The 18,293-nt window shown below is 42.6% G+C and overlaps 2 protein-coding genes across 2 annotated transcripts in view; one reads left to right on the top strand and one right to left on the bottom strand.

The window, feature by feature from the left end:
• The first annotated feature begins 2,846 nt into the window (after positions 1-2,846).
• TMEM81 (transmembrane protein 81) lies at positions 2,847-3,638 on the top strand. Its single transcript, XM_044420815.1, has one exon. The coding sequence runs from the start codon at positions 2,847-2,849 to the stop codon at positions 3,636-3,638; it is 792 nt and encodes a 263-aa protein (XP_044276750.1).
• Positions 3,639-11,853: 8,215 nt separating this feature from the next.
• The window catches only part of CNTN2 (contactin 2), a 61,857-nt gene continuing 55,417 nt past the window's right edge, over positions 11,854-18,293 (bottom strand). The window contains exons 21-23 of the mRNA XM_044451379.1: positions 15,903-16,015; positions 15,330-15,498; positions 11,854-13,401 (exon numbers count right to left, since the gene is read on the bottom strand). Coding sequence (XP_044307314.1) covers positions 13,292-13,401; positions 15,330-15,498; positions 15,903-16,015 — 392 coding nt within the window. The 3' untranslated portion in view covers positions 11,854-13,291. The remainder of the gene's footprint in view (positions 13,402-15,329; positions 15,499-15,902; positions 16,016-18,293) is intronic.

Below are 18,293 nucleotides of genomic sequence, written 5' to 3'. Positions count from 1 at the left end.
ACTTAATATAACATAATGGAAAACGCAAAGAGCAAACAAAATAAGTTATAGCCGCTGAGGAATAAGTTTCTCTCAAGTTTAATCGGGGGTAGAAGACGAGCAGCTCAATCCTATGGTCCCAGCAAGATGGCTCAGCACTACATGTACATTTGCACTGTTTCATGCCATCTCAGAATCTGATGCTTTCATTGCTGTGACATTAACAAAAGAGTGACAACCAATCCACAATAACTGTATAGCCACCACCCAGTCATGAGATGGTCCATGGAAGTATCATGTATGCATGAAAGTTACCAATCTTCAAGCAGTATGATTACAAGGTTGACCACAGTCAAGCCATTCCGTTTCTGTCACCCCACCACTAGGCAATGGGCAGAGTTTAAAGAACAGACTCCCTCTTCCTGGTGCCCTTAGTTCTAATGATCTGGTCTAGTGGAAATAAAAGCTGCATGACAAATTGGGATTTGTAATCCAGCATCCCTTGGGTGAGCTGTTTCACTCACCATCACCCACACTGTTGCTGCAGTTCATCCCTTTAGTTCTTGATTGCTTGCCAGCTGTGTGCCCACAACATAGGCTCTACATCACTGCTGCTACGAGCCACAGAGGGATATGACAATAGCAGCCTTTACAGAATTTCTAGTTGTGATCCAGGTTTGTGAGTATTGGCTGATTTATGTAAGCAGATTGGCATTTGTACTATGCAAGGGGGGTCCTGATGGGTGGTAAGCATGCTTACAAGGGCCATTCCTCAGTGGTAGATTATATGCTTTGCAGGTTCAGTACCCAGGATCTGCAGGAAGCGCTGGAAAATCTACCTAAAATTCTGCAGACACATTGCTTGCCAGTCATTGCCAGCTGTATCAGCTTAGATAGACCAATGGCAACTTCCTGTTTCTTAGACTCCCAAAGATCTCCCTGCTGTGGCCTTTGCATTTTAAAAGTACAGACTGGGAGGGAGAAACAGGTTGGAACAATGCATTGCAGCAGCCAGTTCTAGTTTTACATGACATTTATCTAGCACTCTCCTGATCATAGTGCCTTGTTGTATCAAGGAGGCATTCTATGGGACATCTTATTTTTGGGTTGCCTTCTTCCCCTCCCCATTTCCATGAGCTGGCCTGTTATGTAAATTTGTATATAGAAATAGAGGCTCTAGGTTGTCCCCATGTCTTGTGGATGATGGTGGTGGTGCATCTAGTTTGTTTTATTCCTTGGTTCCAAGGGCCAAAGCAGTGCGGTTCTTGATTGCTCTTCTTAATAACAACTTTTGATAGGCATGGTGTCCATCTCTGCAACAGCTAAAACAGTCTGTTCTTAAACATTGGTAAGAATATTATGGTTTGGCTTTACAAGGTGATACTCCCATTGGGTGGTGGAAGGCTGTATTGTGACATCACCAGTTTACAACAAAGTCACAGAGGCATCAATGACTGAAGAACACTATGAAGAAAAGAGCAGTGCTATGAACTTCCTCTATTAATGGTACATGGTTAGCTTGGAGAATAGAAAATTCCCTGACATAAGGTTCTAATCTCTAGAATAAAGTAGCTAAATGTGGCAAATATTGGATTAATCTATTTAACTTGGAAGTACTTTAAATGGGAATGCATAATAGGGAAGTCCTTGATGCATGAGCATCACTTTTGTTATTCCTGATGTTTTCTATGGTACAAAGTTTTGGTACAAAACTTTTATGGGGAGGGTCCATGGCTTAATAGTAAAACTGGGTTAGAGCATGTCAATCAACCAGCATAATCTTACAATCTTGGAGCTATAATCTTATATGCACAAGGTAATGCATCTTGTGTCTCCAGCCCTCTTTCCACTTCTGTGCGGGATGGGCATCATGTCCACCAGAAATTGGACTGTAGGTCCAATCAGCCTAAGCTGCAAATTGCCCACTCCTGGGCTAAATGAACAAATGGTCTTACAGCTTCACACAGATGATATGTTCATATGGTTTGGGATACTGAGATACATAGAATTATAGCACAAATTGTGCTTGCTTGCTTGCTTGCTTCTATGTCTCCCCTAATCTAAACCAGAGACCTGAAAAAAGATTCAGGGGGAGGCTGTTGCTGCAGTCCAGACAAAACATGATATGCTTTCCACAGACTTGCTTTTGCTGGAACTGTGTCTAGAACTAAAACTGCTATAACCAATCATGAAGTTCCCTTTACTGTCTCTGCCCACACAAGACATAATATCTGTGTTGGTAAAGTAGTCCTGTGAAACTCATTTACTAGTCTTGTTAGTGTTTACAACTGGAGAGTTAGTGTGGAAGAGTATGGTCATGGTAAATCTTTTTTCCCCTGGCCCTAGATCTAAGCTTTGCTTTGATAGTCCAGTTATGTCTTGAGTTAGTAAAGTTAAGATGATCAAGTGATGAAGGGGGGTTTGTAGTCTTCTAGGCCAACTCCTCTTTCCTATCTCAATTCACAAATTTCACCTGATTGCATAAACACAGAAGCACACGTTAAACAATGCAGTGCCGTTTGAGGGCTGTGTACAATAAGGCTGCAAGACTTAATTTTCTGCTGAATTTGAATTAAAACATGTAGTTCACTTCATGCTTGAAATTATGCTCAGAAGCCTGTATCTCAAGGACGTCACCCACAAACAGCTTTGAAGAGAACATCATCTGTGCATGTGCCATTAATAAGGAGCATAGTGTGGCATAATTTAATGTTTCTCTCCTTTGACAGACTATCACTTGACTAGCCTTCGTATTCCGAAGATTTCTCTTGTCCCAGGAAGTGGTGCGAGAAGAGGGATCTGTTTTAAGCTTCTAGAACATTTATGACATTTACAAAGAATGACACATAGGTCTTTTATGAATGAATATGATGACTGCAGAAGCCTGCTTGGCTCTAGGGATATTAGCACTGGCTTTCTTTGTACCAGTGACTTCTGTTGAGAAAGTTACTATTCCTAAAGAACTGAAGGCTGTTTCTGCTAGAGTGTCCGTCAGTTCCACAAGCTGTAGTGTCACCTGTGGCCTGGGCTTCAAGGTAGAAGAAACATGCCAGGTGAATCCTAATGGTGAAAGGACAAACTGTACCAAACATAGGCTGGACTGCTTGTCCAACTGGATTTGTGGAATGCGCCACTTCACTGTCCTTGTTGGTAAGCCATTTGAGCTCAGCTGCCTGACCCCTTATGAGATCCATCCCGAGATGCAGGGCTTTAGCTATACATGGCGGTTGGCCAGGGGTATCATCACCACAGATGATGCTCTCTTTCTGCCTTTCAAAACTAAGAGCTTCGCCATTAAGCTTTCCCCAGCTGAGGAATATGACGCAGGTACTTATAGATGTGACGTACAGTTAATGAAAAACTACAAGCTTGTAAAGAGAATCTATTTTGGACTTCGTGTGATCCCTGGCCACCTGGTGGAACTGAACTTTGACAAATCCTTGACATCGGAGCAGAAGTTAGATAGTGGGAATGCAGGCTCTCACAAGAACACTACCACCATCACGCCAGGCCTGGAGCGGTGGAGCTCATGGCAGCAAAGAGCTGTGTTTGTGTTTGTGGTAGGCATCGGAAGTGGCATGATAGGAGGAGTCTTGTTGCACACTGTTTTCTACTATTTGTTGAAGGTTCATGGTAGCTATGAATATGAGGAGGACTGAAAGGCATGTTCTCAGAATCTTCCTTGCTCCATGTGCAGGAGATGCCAGGATCACTCTCCATATCTGTTACATCAAGGGCATTAGGATAACTAGCAATTGTTACACTTGTGTCAAGAAAGAGGCATGAATATAAGGGAAAGAAGGAATCCTGATGTTTTTGATCAGACCAAACCTGGGTGATATGCAGAGAGTGGATGTGTATGGTTAAAGATTGATTTCACTTTATCTGCATTCCACGCGGTCCTTTGGCCATTTTTACTGAAAAAATAAAAATGCAAAGGCCACAAAGTATAAAAGGGAAGGAATTCTCCAGGTACACAAAAATAAGCTTATTGAAAGCCGTATCTTTTACAAGAGCACCCTGGGGCATATTTAATGTCCAGCTCTGCACTGGGCTTCATCAATTTCTCTCTTATGCTCCTGGGAGCAACTTCCCCACTCCCTCATTTATACTGAAATCCTCATGGTTGAAAGATTTTCCCACCATGTTAAGGCAAGTTCATTTTTCACTTCAGCCTTTTCCTGCTCTCTCTGGCTTTCCTCTAGTTTTTCACTGGGTGAGAAAGTTTTGTCTGACTGCATGAAACCCAAGGGAATTATTTTATTCTCCTACAGACAATAATGAAAAAGCACCTTCATTGTTATGGTGGTAGAATGGATGGATTGCTGTGCTTAAGTAGCTCTACTTCATCTTCTCTTAGACTGGCCCAGTTATACCTATGTTCTTCAGATGCCACTGTGGCTACATGTTTGTTTACCTCGATCCTATTGCAGTGTGGACAGAAGGAGCCCAATCCTGTTGGAAGGGGGAAAACAAAGAGGGCTTAAGTCAATAGAGACCACATGTGTTGAACCTCAGAGTCTCCCCATTATCCCCCATTTTGGTCCTCCAAAATCAGGTAGAGGGCCCTTCCACAAACAGAGAATGCAGAAAGAACACAGATCCTGGACCCAACTCACAAGCAACAGCACTTCAGGAGGCTCCTGTGCCAATAATCAGCTTGAGAAGGGTTCAGTGCATTCCTGAGTTTTTCAACTACTGCAAAAGGTTTGTGAAGCCATTGTTGAAATTTGGAAAATGGATTAGTGGGCTGCTTCAGCCAACAGGCTTGTCATTTAGTGTGCACTCCATATGGACCTGTGTTTTCTAGCCATTTCCAACCCTGTATTTCACAATATTTCAGTAGAAATGAGTAGTTAGTGCACCTGTCAAATTGCTGGTGGTTTTATCAGCCACTTCCCTCTGTAGGCTGTGCTTATGCCTAACATTTGCAGAAAGGCCTTGCATTGCCCAGCTGGGATATATTGGTACTGCCAAATTATTCTGACTCCATTTCAGAATAATTGTGCTCAAACTCCATTTGTGCTCAAATTCTTGCCGGCTTCTCCCTGTGTTTTAAATCTGCTTGGAAATAAAGTCACACCAGAGAAGTTTACTAAAGTCTTTAGAGATCTTTATTTAGGAACTGTGTGCTACTGTAGCCAGTAGATTATGTTAATTATGGTTGTTTACAAGGTTTGTTGTTTTCTTTTAAAAAATAGCATACAAGAGAATTGCTGAAAAGATACTGCCACCACCCCATTTCCTGTACGGTTTAAATCAGAGTAGAAGAGCCAAAGGAGTTTTGTTACTGATGCTAGCAAGTTTTCAAGTTAAGTGCAAAGGTGGACCTATAGAAGGCCGTGCCCCAAAGTGTCTGTTCAGGCCAAGACAGGGTGCTACGTACCATAACAAAAGTCTGGGAGACTCAGTCAGTTTTGTCACTATGGTTCCCATTCTATCTTGCAGAGAGCTACATTCAGCTTGTGTCAAATTAATAGTCTTAGTACCTGGGATGCACATCCACCCCCATCGAATCTATCACCTAGGATCATTGCTGGACTGCACCTTATAAACCCCAGTGCACACTCTTATGTGTATACAAGGGGCCATTTCATGAGCACCGCTGTTGCCAACCCCCTACATTTTCCCAGTGGTGATTGCCTTGCTTCCTAGCACAGAAAGGAATGCTTTGGGATAAAAGAAGGATGAACTATACATAGTCAACACACAACAGTAACGTTCATACATTTTCCCTGACCTTGATGCTTAAAATACATGGGAAAACCCTTAGGACCATCAACAAGTATTTAAAGGCAAGTGGGAAAAATGCCCCTTCTTTTTTAAAAATGTGGACATATGGGTAGAGGTAAATAAAAATGAACAAAACAGAATTAAAATTAATAGTAAGAACAATATTATTGATGCATTGGTACATGCGAACAGTGTTGAGCCTTTGAATCAGAATTCTTAGTAATCAGATAATGCTTTTGTCTTCTGTGCACACTATCACGACCCACAACAATGCAATGAATATTACAGTAAGAAAGATGTCACAATTTTTCTTCCATCTGGGAAAAAAACATGCCTGAGAAAGTTTGACTACATGGGACTTACTTTAAAGAGAAGCGCTTAGGATATGACACACAGGGACAGGGTAATGCATGCTTGTATAACATTCCTAAATGCAGATCCATGGAATTACACGGTCAGTGGAAAAAGATAAACTCTTCTGGCATTCCAGAAGCTTCCTCCCTGCCCTGCACACTGCACTGCTACCAAAGTGTGGCCGGCACTCCCAAGAAGGCAGGACAAGTCATCCTTCAGACGATGGACAGGAGGGGCACTGAACATGAAGGAGGCCCTTGACATTCTTTGCATTCAAGCATGCTGCACCCACAAAACCCAAAGAAAAGATTCCACCTTGCGCAACAACTGTGTGCTGGCATGAGGAGACCTTCAGCGGAGTGAAGACTTTGCAGTGTCATGGAAATGCTTCAAACGTGAGGGGACTGGCATCCGTTTGCAGCGTTTTGTATTTTATTAGTCCTCTGAGGCCCAACTACTTTAGCCAAACGAATGCTCTGGAAGTAGAATGGGAAAGGGGTGTGGAAGCAACCCAGGGCATGTTTGTTCGGAAGCAAGTGTGTTTTGGATTGCAGCCTCAGAGTTAAGAAACAAGTCTCTCTAAACACATGCCCAACCCAGCAATTTATTTTCAGTGAGGACCAGAACTTGCGTAGTTTGCAATCATTTCACATATACATTCACCCCTGGTTTACCCTAGCTAGCTTGCTTTCCTTTTCCTTTCTCTTCTGATACTTATTTTCTTTCTTTCACCTAATTTATGAGTGACCCTTTTAATTAATAATAATGTATGTACAGCATTTTGCAGTGTACAAGGCATTTCTAATGCATTATTGTAACCCTTAAAAGGCTCCAATTTGAGGCTGAGAAAGAGAGGTTAGCCTAGGATTATCAAGCAAGATTATGGCTGAGGTGAGATTCAAAGAAGAGACTTCCCGATTCATAGCTTAGGCACAGCACAATGCATATTTGAGGGGTGGGGGAGAACTTCATTTATGTTTAAGTAGAAATAAGTCCTACAATCCCCAGCCTGCTCTAGGTAGCATGGTAGGCTGGGCTGGGAATTATAGACTTTTCTTCTCTGTAATCCTGTAAAGGATTGCGACCTTAGGGAATGACCCCATGGCTCCAAGATAACAGTCTGAGAGGGCACCTGATTCCCAGCTCTGGGACTGCACATTCTTGGGAGTGGGACTCTGCATAATCCTATGAATCTGCAATAACACCAAGAAGCCATAGGATTGTGCCTGGGCTCTCTTAGCTCCTATACCCACACTGGTTCTATGGAATTCAGAAGCGTTAGCCAACCTACTGATGTTCTCCCAGATGCATCCACAAGTGGATGCCAAAGATTTGTCTTCTGCTTGACACATGCTTAAAACAGGATATATCCTGAATATGTCCTGCAATGGTTATTAATAGATAAGTTGGGGTATGAAAGTAAATGTAAGAAAAAGAATATATTTTTAATGAATGAGAAGAAATGATACAAATTACAAAGCAAATGTACATATAAATATATACATACATACATACATACATACACACACAAGTAATTTCACAGGGCTATAATCATACATCTTAATTATTTTACTGTTATATTTTAAAATACTGTTTATTTTTAGTTAGATTAGACAGTAAGTCTGAAATCTACAGTGACACTCGTGGAAAAAAAGGCCAAACCATAACGCGGGAGATTCTTTCCATTCAATGTGTCACAAGTAAATTTTGCCAGTAGTGTGTGTCGGGGAGGCAGTTCAGATAAAAGAATGTATGGGAAATAGTATTTACTTTCCCCCTCTCCCCTACAAGAAATGCTAACCTTCTTCAAATGTTCCAAAGTATCTGGTTTTGGTATACCCTCTGCTATCCCGTCTACACATTACAGAAGGTACAATGGATCATTTTCTCGGTGTAGCCCCTGCTGCAGATAAAATGTTTACCACAGGCCTCCATCTCTTCAGGGCCAAGCAGAACTTAAATATTCTAGGATAGGTGCTAGAATACAAGCCCTAGGTGACTCGTACACAGTCTAAAATATATCCACCAACACACGATCACACACTGCACAAACACCTACTTCTTGCATGCTTTTAGCTAAGGGCATGAAACATCATTACCTGGACAATGCAGTGGATGCAATCTGCCACTTTCAAGTTTGCCTGTTTAGGACAGACCCTTTCCACTGGATTTTCCAGGTGCCCAGGCTCAGTTCACTCACTGTTGTCAAAATATCCTTCAGATCAACAGAAGGGGAGAACTGTAGGAAAGCAATATATACAACTGAAAGGACAACATTTTTATAGTGCTTTGGAATCTTCAAAGTGCTCCACATACAGTAGGTCAGCAATCCACAAATTACCCTGCAAAGTAGGTCAGCTCTATTAGTATCATCATCCCCATTTTACAGATGAGGCACTGAGGTTAAGTGGCTTGTCTAAGGCCATCTATTGTGTCTGTGGCAGAGAAAAGTTGCTAGTCAAGATCTGCAGGTCACTGAGCTGCTCACCATGCTATGCAAGCTCCCAGAAAAGCATCTTCCAACAGATTAGTACAAGCTGGAAGATCTTCACACATTTCTGTCAGAACAAAGTGATTTAGCCTGGCTTTGCAGCCCTCCTTCAGTGGAATTGGGAGGAGAAGCAGAGAACAACCCAGATCTCCTGAGGAAGGAGTAGCAGGGAAACGTTCCTCAGCACTGGAGGGATGGCATCCTTGGCCAAGGAGGTGGGAAACATGACCTCACAGGGTTCCTAAGAGCCACACTCTTGGAAAAGGACAACCCTCTGCTCTGCTGTCAAGAAGGGCAAAGCAGCAGCAGGACATTTTCTGCCCTGGGACGATTTTCACAGAATGTAGGTGGAAAACGGTTGCCATACTTTCCATACAAGTGCTAGCTAAGACATTTTATGGCATTCAGATCTTCCACATTAACAAAGAAGAAAAGACAATGATAAATGAAGAAAAGTACAGGGTAAATAATTGAAATCTTAAAAAATAAAGAATAGGAAAACCAAACCCAGCAGGGAGGTATGGTCAGGGCACAGGCTGGTTTGCACTTGGAAAACCATGAGCATTATTTTGATGGCAAAGCAAGAACTGGGCACAGATGCCAAGCATTTGCCACTTAGTTCTCTCTGGCTAGGAGTGCTTGGCATGCTGGGTAAATGCCCTCTGTGTCATCTCACGCTCTGTTACTGCTCAGTGCCTTGAATGCCTGAGCTCTGCCTTCGGAGCAAGGGGGTCCTCTCCTCAAGCCCCCATGGAGATATCCCGTGAGATGTCAGCATAACATCTGTGCAGTTAACAGGTTCCCAGGCTGCACTTTGGCTTACCCTTAGCCTGGCACAGCGCTCTATATTTCATTTTCCTAATCTGCAATGTTGCGATAACTTAGCCCAGGTTCTCCAGAGTGGCTGCAAGTGACATGCATGGAGGGCCAGAGCTTACTGGAAGAGCAGAAGGCAGCAGACCCATATCCCGCCCCCACACCATCTCAGAAGGATGTCACCTTGCCAGGCTTGATACCCTGGAAAGCTGCTCCATAGGCAGCACTGAGCTAGAGGTGCATCTTATCTCCTGCATCGTTTTAAAGCAGGAGCGTTGAACCTCTTTTAGCCTGAGGGTTGAATTCTATTCTGTAGATGTTCTGGGGGGCTGCATTCCATGGGTGGGCCCCAACCAAAATAAAAAAAGGCAGGGCCAAGATTTCTACGTAATTTAGCTTAAAGCTTTTGCTGCCTGGGACATGAGACTTGAGAGGAGCATTTCAACCTTTGGAACTTGGTGGTAGTAGCAGTGGAGCTGCAAAAATGCAGGAAACCACAAAATTATTCATGGCTGGGGAAGGAGGTGGGGAATCCCAGGCAAGCAGGGTTTGGCCTCTGTAGCTGAGTTTCTCCACTGATGCGTTGAAATCACCTGATATGCTTGATTACTCTGGCAACATAGTCTATGCCATTTCATTTGGTGGATAACTGGTCTTTCTTGGCATATACTGTAAATGTTAATGTTACACTCCATGTTTTTTGGGTTGGTATGAGATAAAACAGTCTTCTCTAACCAGGTGCAAGGCCCATCATTGCCACCTAATTGCCTGCAAGGCAGCAGGCTGTGAACAGCTGCAATACTTTCCTAAGACCAGTAACCTAGAGAGGTAACATTCTGGTAAGCCTCCCACAGAGCCAGAGCCGCTGAGTGACCGGAATGTTGGGTCTGGATATGCAAGCAAAGATGCACCACCCTGCTCAGCTGTGAAGCTCACTCGGTGGGCCAGGGCATGTGTCCTCATCTAAGCTACTTCGTTAGGCTGCTTTCAAGGTAGAATGCTCCTCAGCACTTCTAGAAGGAAGGAAGGAAGGAAGGAAGGAAGGAAGGAAGGAAGGAAGGAAGGAAGGAAGGAAGGAAGGAAGGGCTGAATAGAAATGGTTGAAAATAAATTAGAAAGACCCAGTACCAACCCACCTGGAAAAAAAGTCAAAAGAATGACTCAACTTCAATAAAAATAGAATAACTTTCCATTCACATAAACCATACAAAACATAGTTATAACTTACATCTGAGGAACAGAAGAGCTTCCAATGGAACTCTCAGAACCCACAAGGGCAAGCTAAATAGATTATAGGGGTCAGAGTAGACCTATAATCTTAGAGATCCATAAGATCTCTTTCATGCTTTTCCTAGCTTTCTTACTTTTAAAGAATTGAGAAGCTCTGCAAGTTTTGCCCCAGAGGAAATGTGCATCCCCAAGCACTTGTGGACTGGCAGTAAGCCTGGAGGCTAGTTGTGGTTCCTGGCACCCAGACTCTATTTGTCCCTGCCATGCGTAGCTGCATGCTTCCACTTCACCCTTTCTGGTGTTTTAAAAGGCACAGTATTGTTAAAAAGACAACCATTCTACATCCACGGTGCAGCACTTGTGGCTGAATGATTATGGCCTTCATGAACTGGGCCAATTAATTAAAAAAGTTGGAGACATATGGGCTTCTCATTCTCCTAGAGCTAATTTTCTGCCTGGAAATGGAAACCATTACTAGGCATTCAAGCACAAGTTTCTAGCACAGAAAATCCCTCCCTCTGTTAATTACCACCAATATGGTCGCCATATACATGACTGGCTAATAACAGTAGAAAGTCATAGGTCTGTAAGATGCCAGAAGAACATCAGGTCCAAACTCTTTTGCTAAGGCAGAATTTCCCACACCCTACCCTTTAAAGCTCTCATCCAGCATGTTGCAAGCGATCTATTGGGGGCAAACAAATTACACACTGCTTCTTAAAATAACATGTCATTGTTCAGTTTCTCTTAGATAATGCCTTCTTTGGCTGTGAGGGATTTTCTTTGGGCTGCCCTAAGTAAACCTCATGAAGTCTAGTTTCTAATAACCAGAAGATAGGTGAATAAATCCTAGGATCTAAGAAATAACCACATGTGTCTGGAAAAAGAAGGCTCAGGTTTCTGTAGCATAATAGTTCACGGATGACCCTTGGTCAAAACCTAGGAAAAAATTCTCTTGCAGGGAGAATTCTTAGCACTTTGGTAGAAGACATGCTTTCTGTGCAGAGGGCCAATGCTTAAAGACTCTTGGGCAGTTGGGTATTTGGTAAACTGTACTGGACTAGATGACCTGACCAGCGTAGGACAGCTCTTTGTAGACCAAGACCTCTACATTCCTGTAGGGGACCCCCACCCCCCCAATCCTTTCCCTGTGTTTAAGATTTGATGAGGGTGCTGAGCGGCCAAAAGAAGCAACTCTGCACCTTAACCATTTCCTTTCAGAGGTAAGATACTGCAGGCTCAGCATGACATGTTCTATTTCCTGAATTCAGAAAAGTATGAAGATACACTAGAGAGACATAATTCTGAGACTAAGCTCATTCATTTAAAAAAAGAAAGAAAAAGATGTTTGGAACTGAAATCTTCCCTTTCCTTCTTCTGCAGTCCTGCAGACAGACAAGGACAGATATTAAGCAGCTCAGCACATCTGCAACAAACGTTAAGTTTCTGAAGAAGAGTCTGGGAAACTATGGCTGTCACGTCTGTGTACAGGTGCTCAATTTCTCTACTGTCTAATACTGATGATGATTTAATTCCAAATCAGGTTTCTAATCACTGATGAACTCGACAACCATGGGCAACGTGAGACAGATGGAATGGCGTGTTGAGACAGTGGATGAAATTTGCTGTGAGGTCCAAGTAATGCTGATGAAACTTTGGGTATATGATAATGTGTCTCTAAGGAGGTGAAATGAGTCTTCTGCAGTAAATCTGCTTGAGTCTAGCACATTGAAATATCCTTTTGGCCTGAACTTGAATCTCTCCCTCCTGACATGGAACTCACCAGTTACCTCTTTCTTGCCAGAACTCCAGGAAGTGTAAGAAAAAGAGGGAAAGAAACAAGCACAACATAGTAAATTCACTGCTGGAATATGAATGAACAAAGTGTGTTGCACCTATTGGAACAGCACCAATATAAGATTACAAGCAGTGCATATGAGATGAAAGCTGGATTCCAAGGCAACTAAAACTTTTTGGTTTTGTTGGTGAGCCATCAGTTTCCCACTTTTCACAATCCACTCACAAAGTTCCATTTTCTTCTTCTGAAGTCTTTTGTGGGAGATGGCTGTCAGTCTCCATTAACTTTGTCTGCTTCAGCTGGTTGCCTTGAAAAGAGGTGACAGACTAATACTGTACGTTCCCCATTAACTCGGAACAGCGGAGTCCTTGGTTCAATCCTGGCTGCAAGGAGGAATGAAATGGAACATGCGCAACACTCTGAAAACTGTCACCTAAAAGACAGTGCATTTGTTCCAGTTTGTTTACTTTTCTAAAAAAGATCAAGTTGTAGGAGTCTGATAACTTTCACACATGGCTTTGTAAGGCAGAAGAATCTACTGGGCACAATAAAATGAGACATCCCATTTCCACAGTTTCTACAGAACTCATCCTTTCGTATCTTCACTTAAAAAGAATCTTTGATTGGTTAGAGACTCAAGTCTTATATGAAACATTCTATTTTCTAAAAAGGAAGGAAGGACGGAAGGACGGAAGGAAGGAAGGAAGGACGGATAGAAGGAAAAACTATACTTTCCTCTCAAGTAATTTTCTACCAGTTACTCGCTGCCATGTAGCAGTTGTGGTAAAAATGTGTAGTAGAAATTTGTAGTCCTAATGGTCAACTGCTGATTTGCTCCAGCTAGATGAGGAGGAGTCTCATTTGGTAGCCCTCCTTTACAATGGCTGGTATCAGAGCTCCAAGGAGCCAATCAGAGCAAACATTATTAATGAGTGAGTCAGGGCAACCGCAGCATGGGCAATGGGGTGGCTTGCAGAACTTTCCACCATCATACTTGTGTCTGCAAGAAAGAAAACAGCTCTGTTGAGTTACAACTAGATGAGATGAAGTGTAAGATCTCTGTTTTGAAGTTCCTGATCTATTTGCTATTTAATTTTAGTTTATACTCTGTCTTTCCACTTTGTACTCAAGGCAGTCAGCAATAAAATATAGAGAAGCATGTCAAATGTATTGGATAAACATTAAAACACAAAAATACATCCAATAAAATATTAAATAAAATGTATCAATAAGAAAGAAGTAATAGCAACAGCCAGATAAAACCTGTTAATCAACAAAACAGCTTAGGGCATAGGCCTTTGGCTGGTAAACTCTGGCTGGCCAGCCATAGGAAGAGGTGGCGTACCCACTACGACCTCAGGAGAAGGTTCTGAAGTTGCTCGGGGGACTTTGCTGCCGGAGGGCCTCCCACCCTCTTAGCCATTGTAGCCCTTTCCATGCAGCTGGGTCCCTAAAAAGGAAGACCATCTTGAGGACAGATGCTGGGGAGGGGCATTCCAGAGGCAGGGTGAGACACAGCTGGCTTTTGCCAAATTCAGCCAATGCCCCAGCCCTTCTTTCTCTTGAAAAGGGTGTGGAAACAAGATCGGCTGTCTAAAGGTTTTGAGGATGAGAGGAGTGTAAAGGTGATCTTTGCCTCTGCTCTCCTTCCACAGTTGATTAGAAGTTTGGAAGTTTACAGGCAGCAATTTAGGATTGTGCCCTTAGACATTAATCCTTTCTGGATAAAAATGTCTTTGCCTTCAGAAGGTCAACAAGAGTGCAAATGCCTTTGGACAACACTTCACAAGAGAAGTGCTTGTGGTAAGTTGAGTGTATTGAAGAATGGCCAGCATTTACTTACATAATGTAGCTAAAGGACCAGCTTGAGTTCTTATAGAATGATGGGGAATGCTATGCCAAGTTCAGAGATCCAAATACCCTGAAGAGCGAGCTGAGTCAACCAGTCATTCAATTAGGGCATTACTCAGTCCCATCCATAGTAGTGGTAAAATGGATTCCCTGATGAAGATTTGGTGTCTCACTCTCTCCTGCTCAAAGCACTTTGTTGAAAGAGTGCCACACTGGCAAGATCTTTTCCGTACATGGGAAGCTTGTACAGCTTTCAGCTGCTATGAGACGCTTATTTCAATGAACCTATGCCAGGTTCTCAGCTTCAGGTTCTTAAGTCTTTGCTTAAGACTTCAAGCTGAACTTGGGGCAATTTAGACTGTGTCTGAAGATTCACCACCCTCTTGCCACTGCCAGGACCAGAGCTGCATTGGATTTTGTTTATACATGTTAAAACTGGGTCTGAACCCATTCTCTCAGTGACAGCATCAAACCTATCCTGGAAATATGACCCTCAGAGGATCATAATGCTTGCCTCGAGATGAGTGTCACAGTCCTCAAATACTTCCTGAATGCTCATAATCCAACCCAGAGAATAATTCTATACATTTGAGCAACTGCTGCTCATTTCCAAGAAAAAACAAACCTAGGCCCTGCCAATATAGCAGAAGGCTCAAAAAATGGGTTGCATGCCCTGTGTATGCTACCAGAGTTTGTGATGGCTTTACTGCCTCTCTGCCAAAATGCCCCTGAGAAGCAGTGAAGCCAGTGACGTTTAGCTCTAGCCCAGTGAAGTTTCTCTCTAAATTGTGGCCCCGGAGGTGCAATTGATTTAGAAGGGAGAAAAGGGTTCTGTCATTTAATTATGTTAGTTTTTTAATAACTTTAGTTATTATTTAGTAAAGTTAAAGTAACTTAGGTTATTTTTCCAGTCTTACACGAAGCAGAGAATGACATGAGGCAACAGGGGGAGAATAAACTGGTCAGCTGCTGAAGGCAAAAGGTCTTGTCATTTAAAACTGTCACTTGGAATATTGGTGAAAGGCTAAGCCTATGGGATAAATGCAGAATAGGAAGAAAAGAGAAGAGCAGACGCACCGCTGTTCCTCAGAATGCGTACTTCTGCTGGAACACCATCTCCGCCAGGACCAGTTGTCCTAATTTGGACCACAGCATGAGTGGAGTGTTCTGGAACAGGGATCTCAATCCGATTATTGTTGGCTATGTACAGAATAGGAGCTGAGTGGGAATCCGGCTGATACAGCATCTGTGGACAAATGGATTTGGAGGCCCCCTTAATTTTTAAACTAATTCCTGTCCCCACCCCAATTCACAAAGCAGTATCCAACTGCTTTGGCACATGTTTTACTGCACCCCACAAAAAATTGTCATCTTGAACTCATGCAGATTTACATGGAAGTAAAATCCCCCTAAGGTCAAGGGGACTCACAAAGAAGGATATATAGGAGGGTAGCCATGACTTGTGTATTTAAAACTCACCCTAAAAAGAATGTCATCATCTGTCAATGATGCAGAAGAAGGATTTGGTTGCAGAGACTGATTTGGAATAAAGGGAGCAGCTATTCAGCCACTCCGCAGAGTTATTCATTACTGTATGTCAACAATTAAGAATCCCCCACCCAAGAGAAAGAACTTGCTCACAAGCTATACCTTGTACCCAGTGACAGCGGACTCATCTGCCTTGGCAACCACAGGATCCCACTTGATGCTTACACTGGAGCTGGAAAACTTCCATGAGATGTTGCCAGGTGGCCTTCTTGGTGCTAGAAGATGGAAAATAGCTGGAAATAATACTGAGGCAATAGAATGAAATCCAGATGCTTGCATCCCACCTGAAAACAAACTCTTCTAATTTAGAATTTTACATAGTAATTCCTGAAGGCGAAATCTTGAATTCCTAACTTTTCCTAGCTCATTTGGAATATGGCTAGAATTTTGATTCCTCTATCTAAATTCATTCTATTGGCTCTCAAATGCTAACTGGTGAGTTATCAAGAAAGTCTTTATGATAGATTTGCCCAGTCTGTAACCCAGCAAGCTGAAAACAGCTTGTTCAGTGGTGTGAGTTTGCTTTGGAAGCAAATTAAAAATCTGGACATTGATTGAACCTATGCTGGCCCATAATACTTAACTGGAAGACAGTGATTGACTTGAATGGTCCTCCATAGGAAGGGCTACCATATTTGCAGGCGAGGTGTCAGAAGAAATCATTTAATGATAATTAGCAGAAATGTCTACAGTCTACTGACTAACTGCCAATGTATTTTTGAGTCTGTGAACTGTTATTAGATATATAAAACTGAACAGGAGTAGTTATCTACTTACAATTTATTTTATTTATTTTTCCTATTTTAAAAATGTATTGGTCACCCTAGAGTTAACAGTTTTCAGGACAAAGCATAATAGAAACACACCCACAAAATCCCCATACAACTCAAAGCATTATAATAAAAACAAATAAAACAATTCAAAGAGCAAGCAAAAGAGACTAAGCCAAGCTTCATAAGAAAAGCTATAAATTTTCTTATCAAGATAACACTCTTTAAAAATATACAGAACAACTTAAAAATGCAGTACATGAGAGAATTAAAAGGCCTGAGTGAGTGAAACAGCCTCTGTATGGTGCTGAAAAGATAAATGTCATACATGTAGGTGCCCTAAGCAGGACAACCCCAGAGTTGTCACAGCAGCGATGTTTTAGCTTAAAACTCTTATTGTCAATAACATCTCAAAACCAAACCATCCATAATCCGACCAAGTATGCAAGGGAAACTTGTTATTAACTGACTCCTGAAAGAACAACTTCCATAAATATGAACGGTGTTCTGAAGTACGCCACCATTTCCACTAACCTCACTGTTTCAACTATGATCATAGCTACTGTGGCTAAAGGGAGATTGTCCCCAACCTCCCAGCTAGTTTCAGGATGACTGTGTCCTTGAAAAGTGCCCTGAGCCACAGCTCTGCGTGTGTGCATATGCACATGCAGGTGCACACAACGGATAGGGCTTCTTGTGGGCAGGGAGAGGACTGCCCACTACTAATCTTTCTTAACCAGGAAGATTTCAAACAGCAAGGCCTCATTCTTAAAGCTACCTAAAAAGAACTAACTAACTAACCTTGCCTTCTGTTTTCCTTTATTGTCTACATTTTATTACTCCACTGTCCTGTATGCAATTTTGGAATGAACATATCATTCACTAGGACAAATGTACCTTCTTGGAGGAACCCGTAGGCCCTGCTCTGGTCACAGCCCTTTCTGCTCAATGGCACCGGTTCAGCTGTGGATGAAAGCGTACTTGTGGCTATGCTTTGCATCAGAATGATCTATACCAGTGATGGCAATTTTCCTGTCTTGTATCTCTTAAGCATAATTGTTCTGCTCTAAAGGTTTGCTATAATGCCACCCTTGGGGAGAGAAAGTACTTACTTTAAACATACTGGAATCTTTATAGCAGCATGTGCACTGCATTCCCTATTTTGTCTGAGAGAGCAGCTGGACTTTATTGCACTGCGACATCTGTGTTCATGCCTTCTTAACTGAATCTCACAAATTATCCTTTTAATAATATTTTTAGCTATGTATGATCCCTGATAGATAATTCACCTGTAACCTTAGTCAGACCAGAATATAAAATACACACAAGCTTCACCAGATGCCAAGGGCGAGTCCATGCATCTTTTTCAACTGACACTAGAGAGTAGAAGGAAAGCACACTGTGGCTCCTCCCTTCAGCCAGAGCACCTATGGCCATGGCAAGCCTGTATCTCCTGCTTCCCAGGAATAACATCACGTTGAAGGGGAGACCACCCTGGCCCATTCATCAGCCAGCGAAGGAGCAGTGGGAGGAAGCTTGCTTCCCCCTCCCTACCAGAAAGACGACTCTACTCCAACGGACAGTTGTCCTGGAACTGTAAAGAGAAAAGAAGGCTTTGGTCCCACCCATTTGCCAAAGGGACAAGAGCCACCAATTGCTATTCAAGTAGGAACCCCAACCAGGGAGGATAAGCCTAGCCCAAAATGCAGGCAAATGCCCACTT

The sequence above is a fragment of the Varanus komodoensis genome, unplaced genomic scaffold (assembly GCF_004798865.1).
Source record: "Varanus komodoensis strain SLA01 unplaced genomic scaffold, ASM479886v1 scaffold1, whole genome shotgun sequence".
In the NCBI taxonomy this organism is placed as follows: domain Eukaryota; kingdom Metazoa; phylum Chordata; class Lepidosauria; order Squamata; family Varanidae; genus Varanus; species Varanus komodoensis.
Note: the sequence above shows the minus strand (reverse complement) of the source record. Positions and strands in the feature narration are given on the sequence as shown.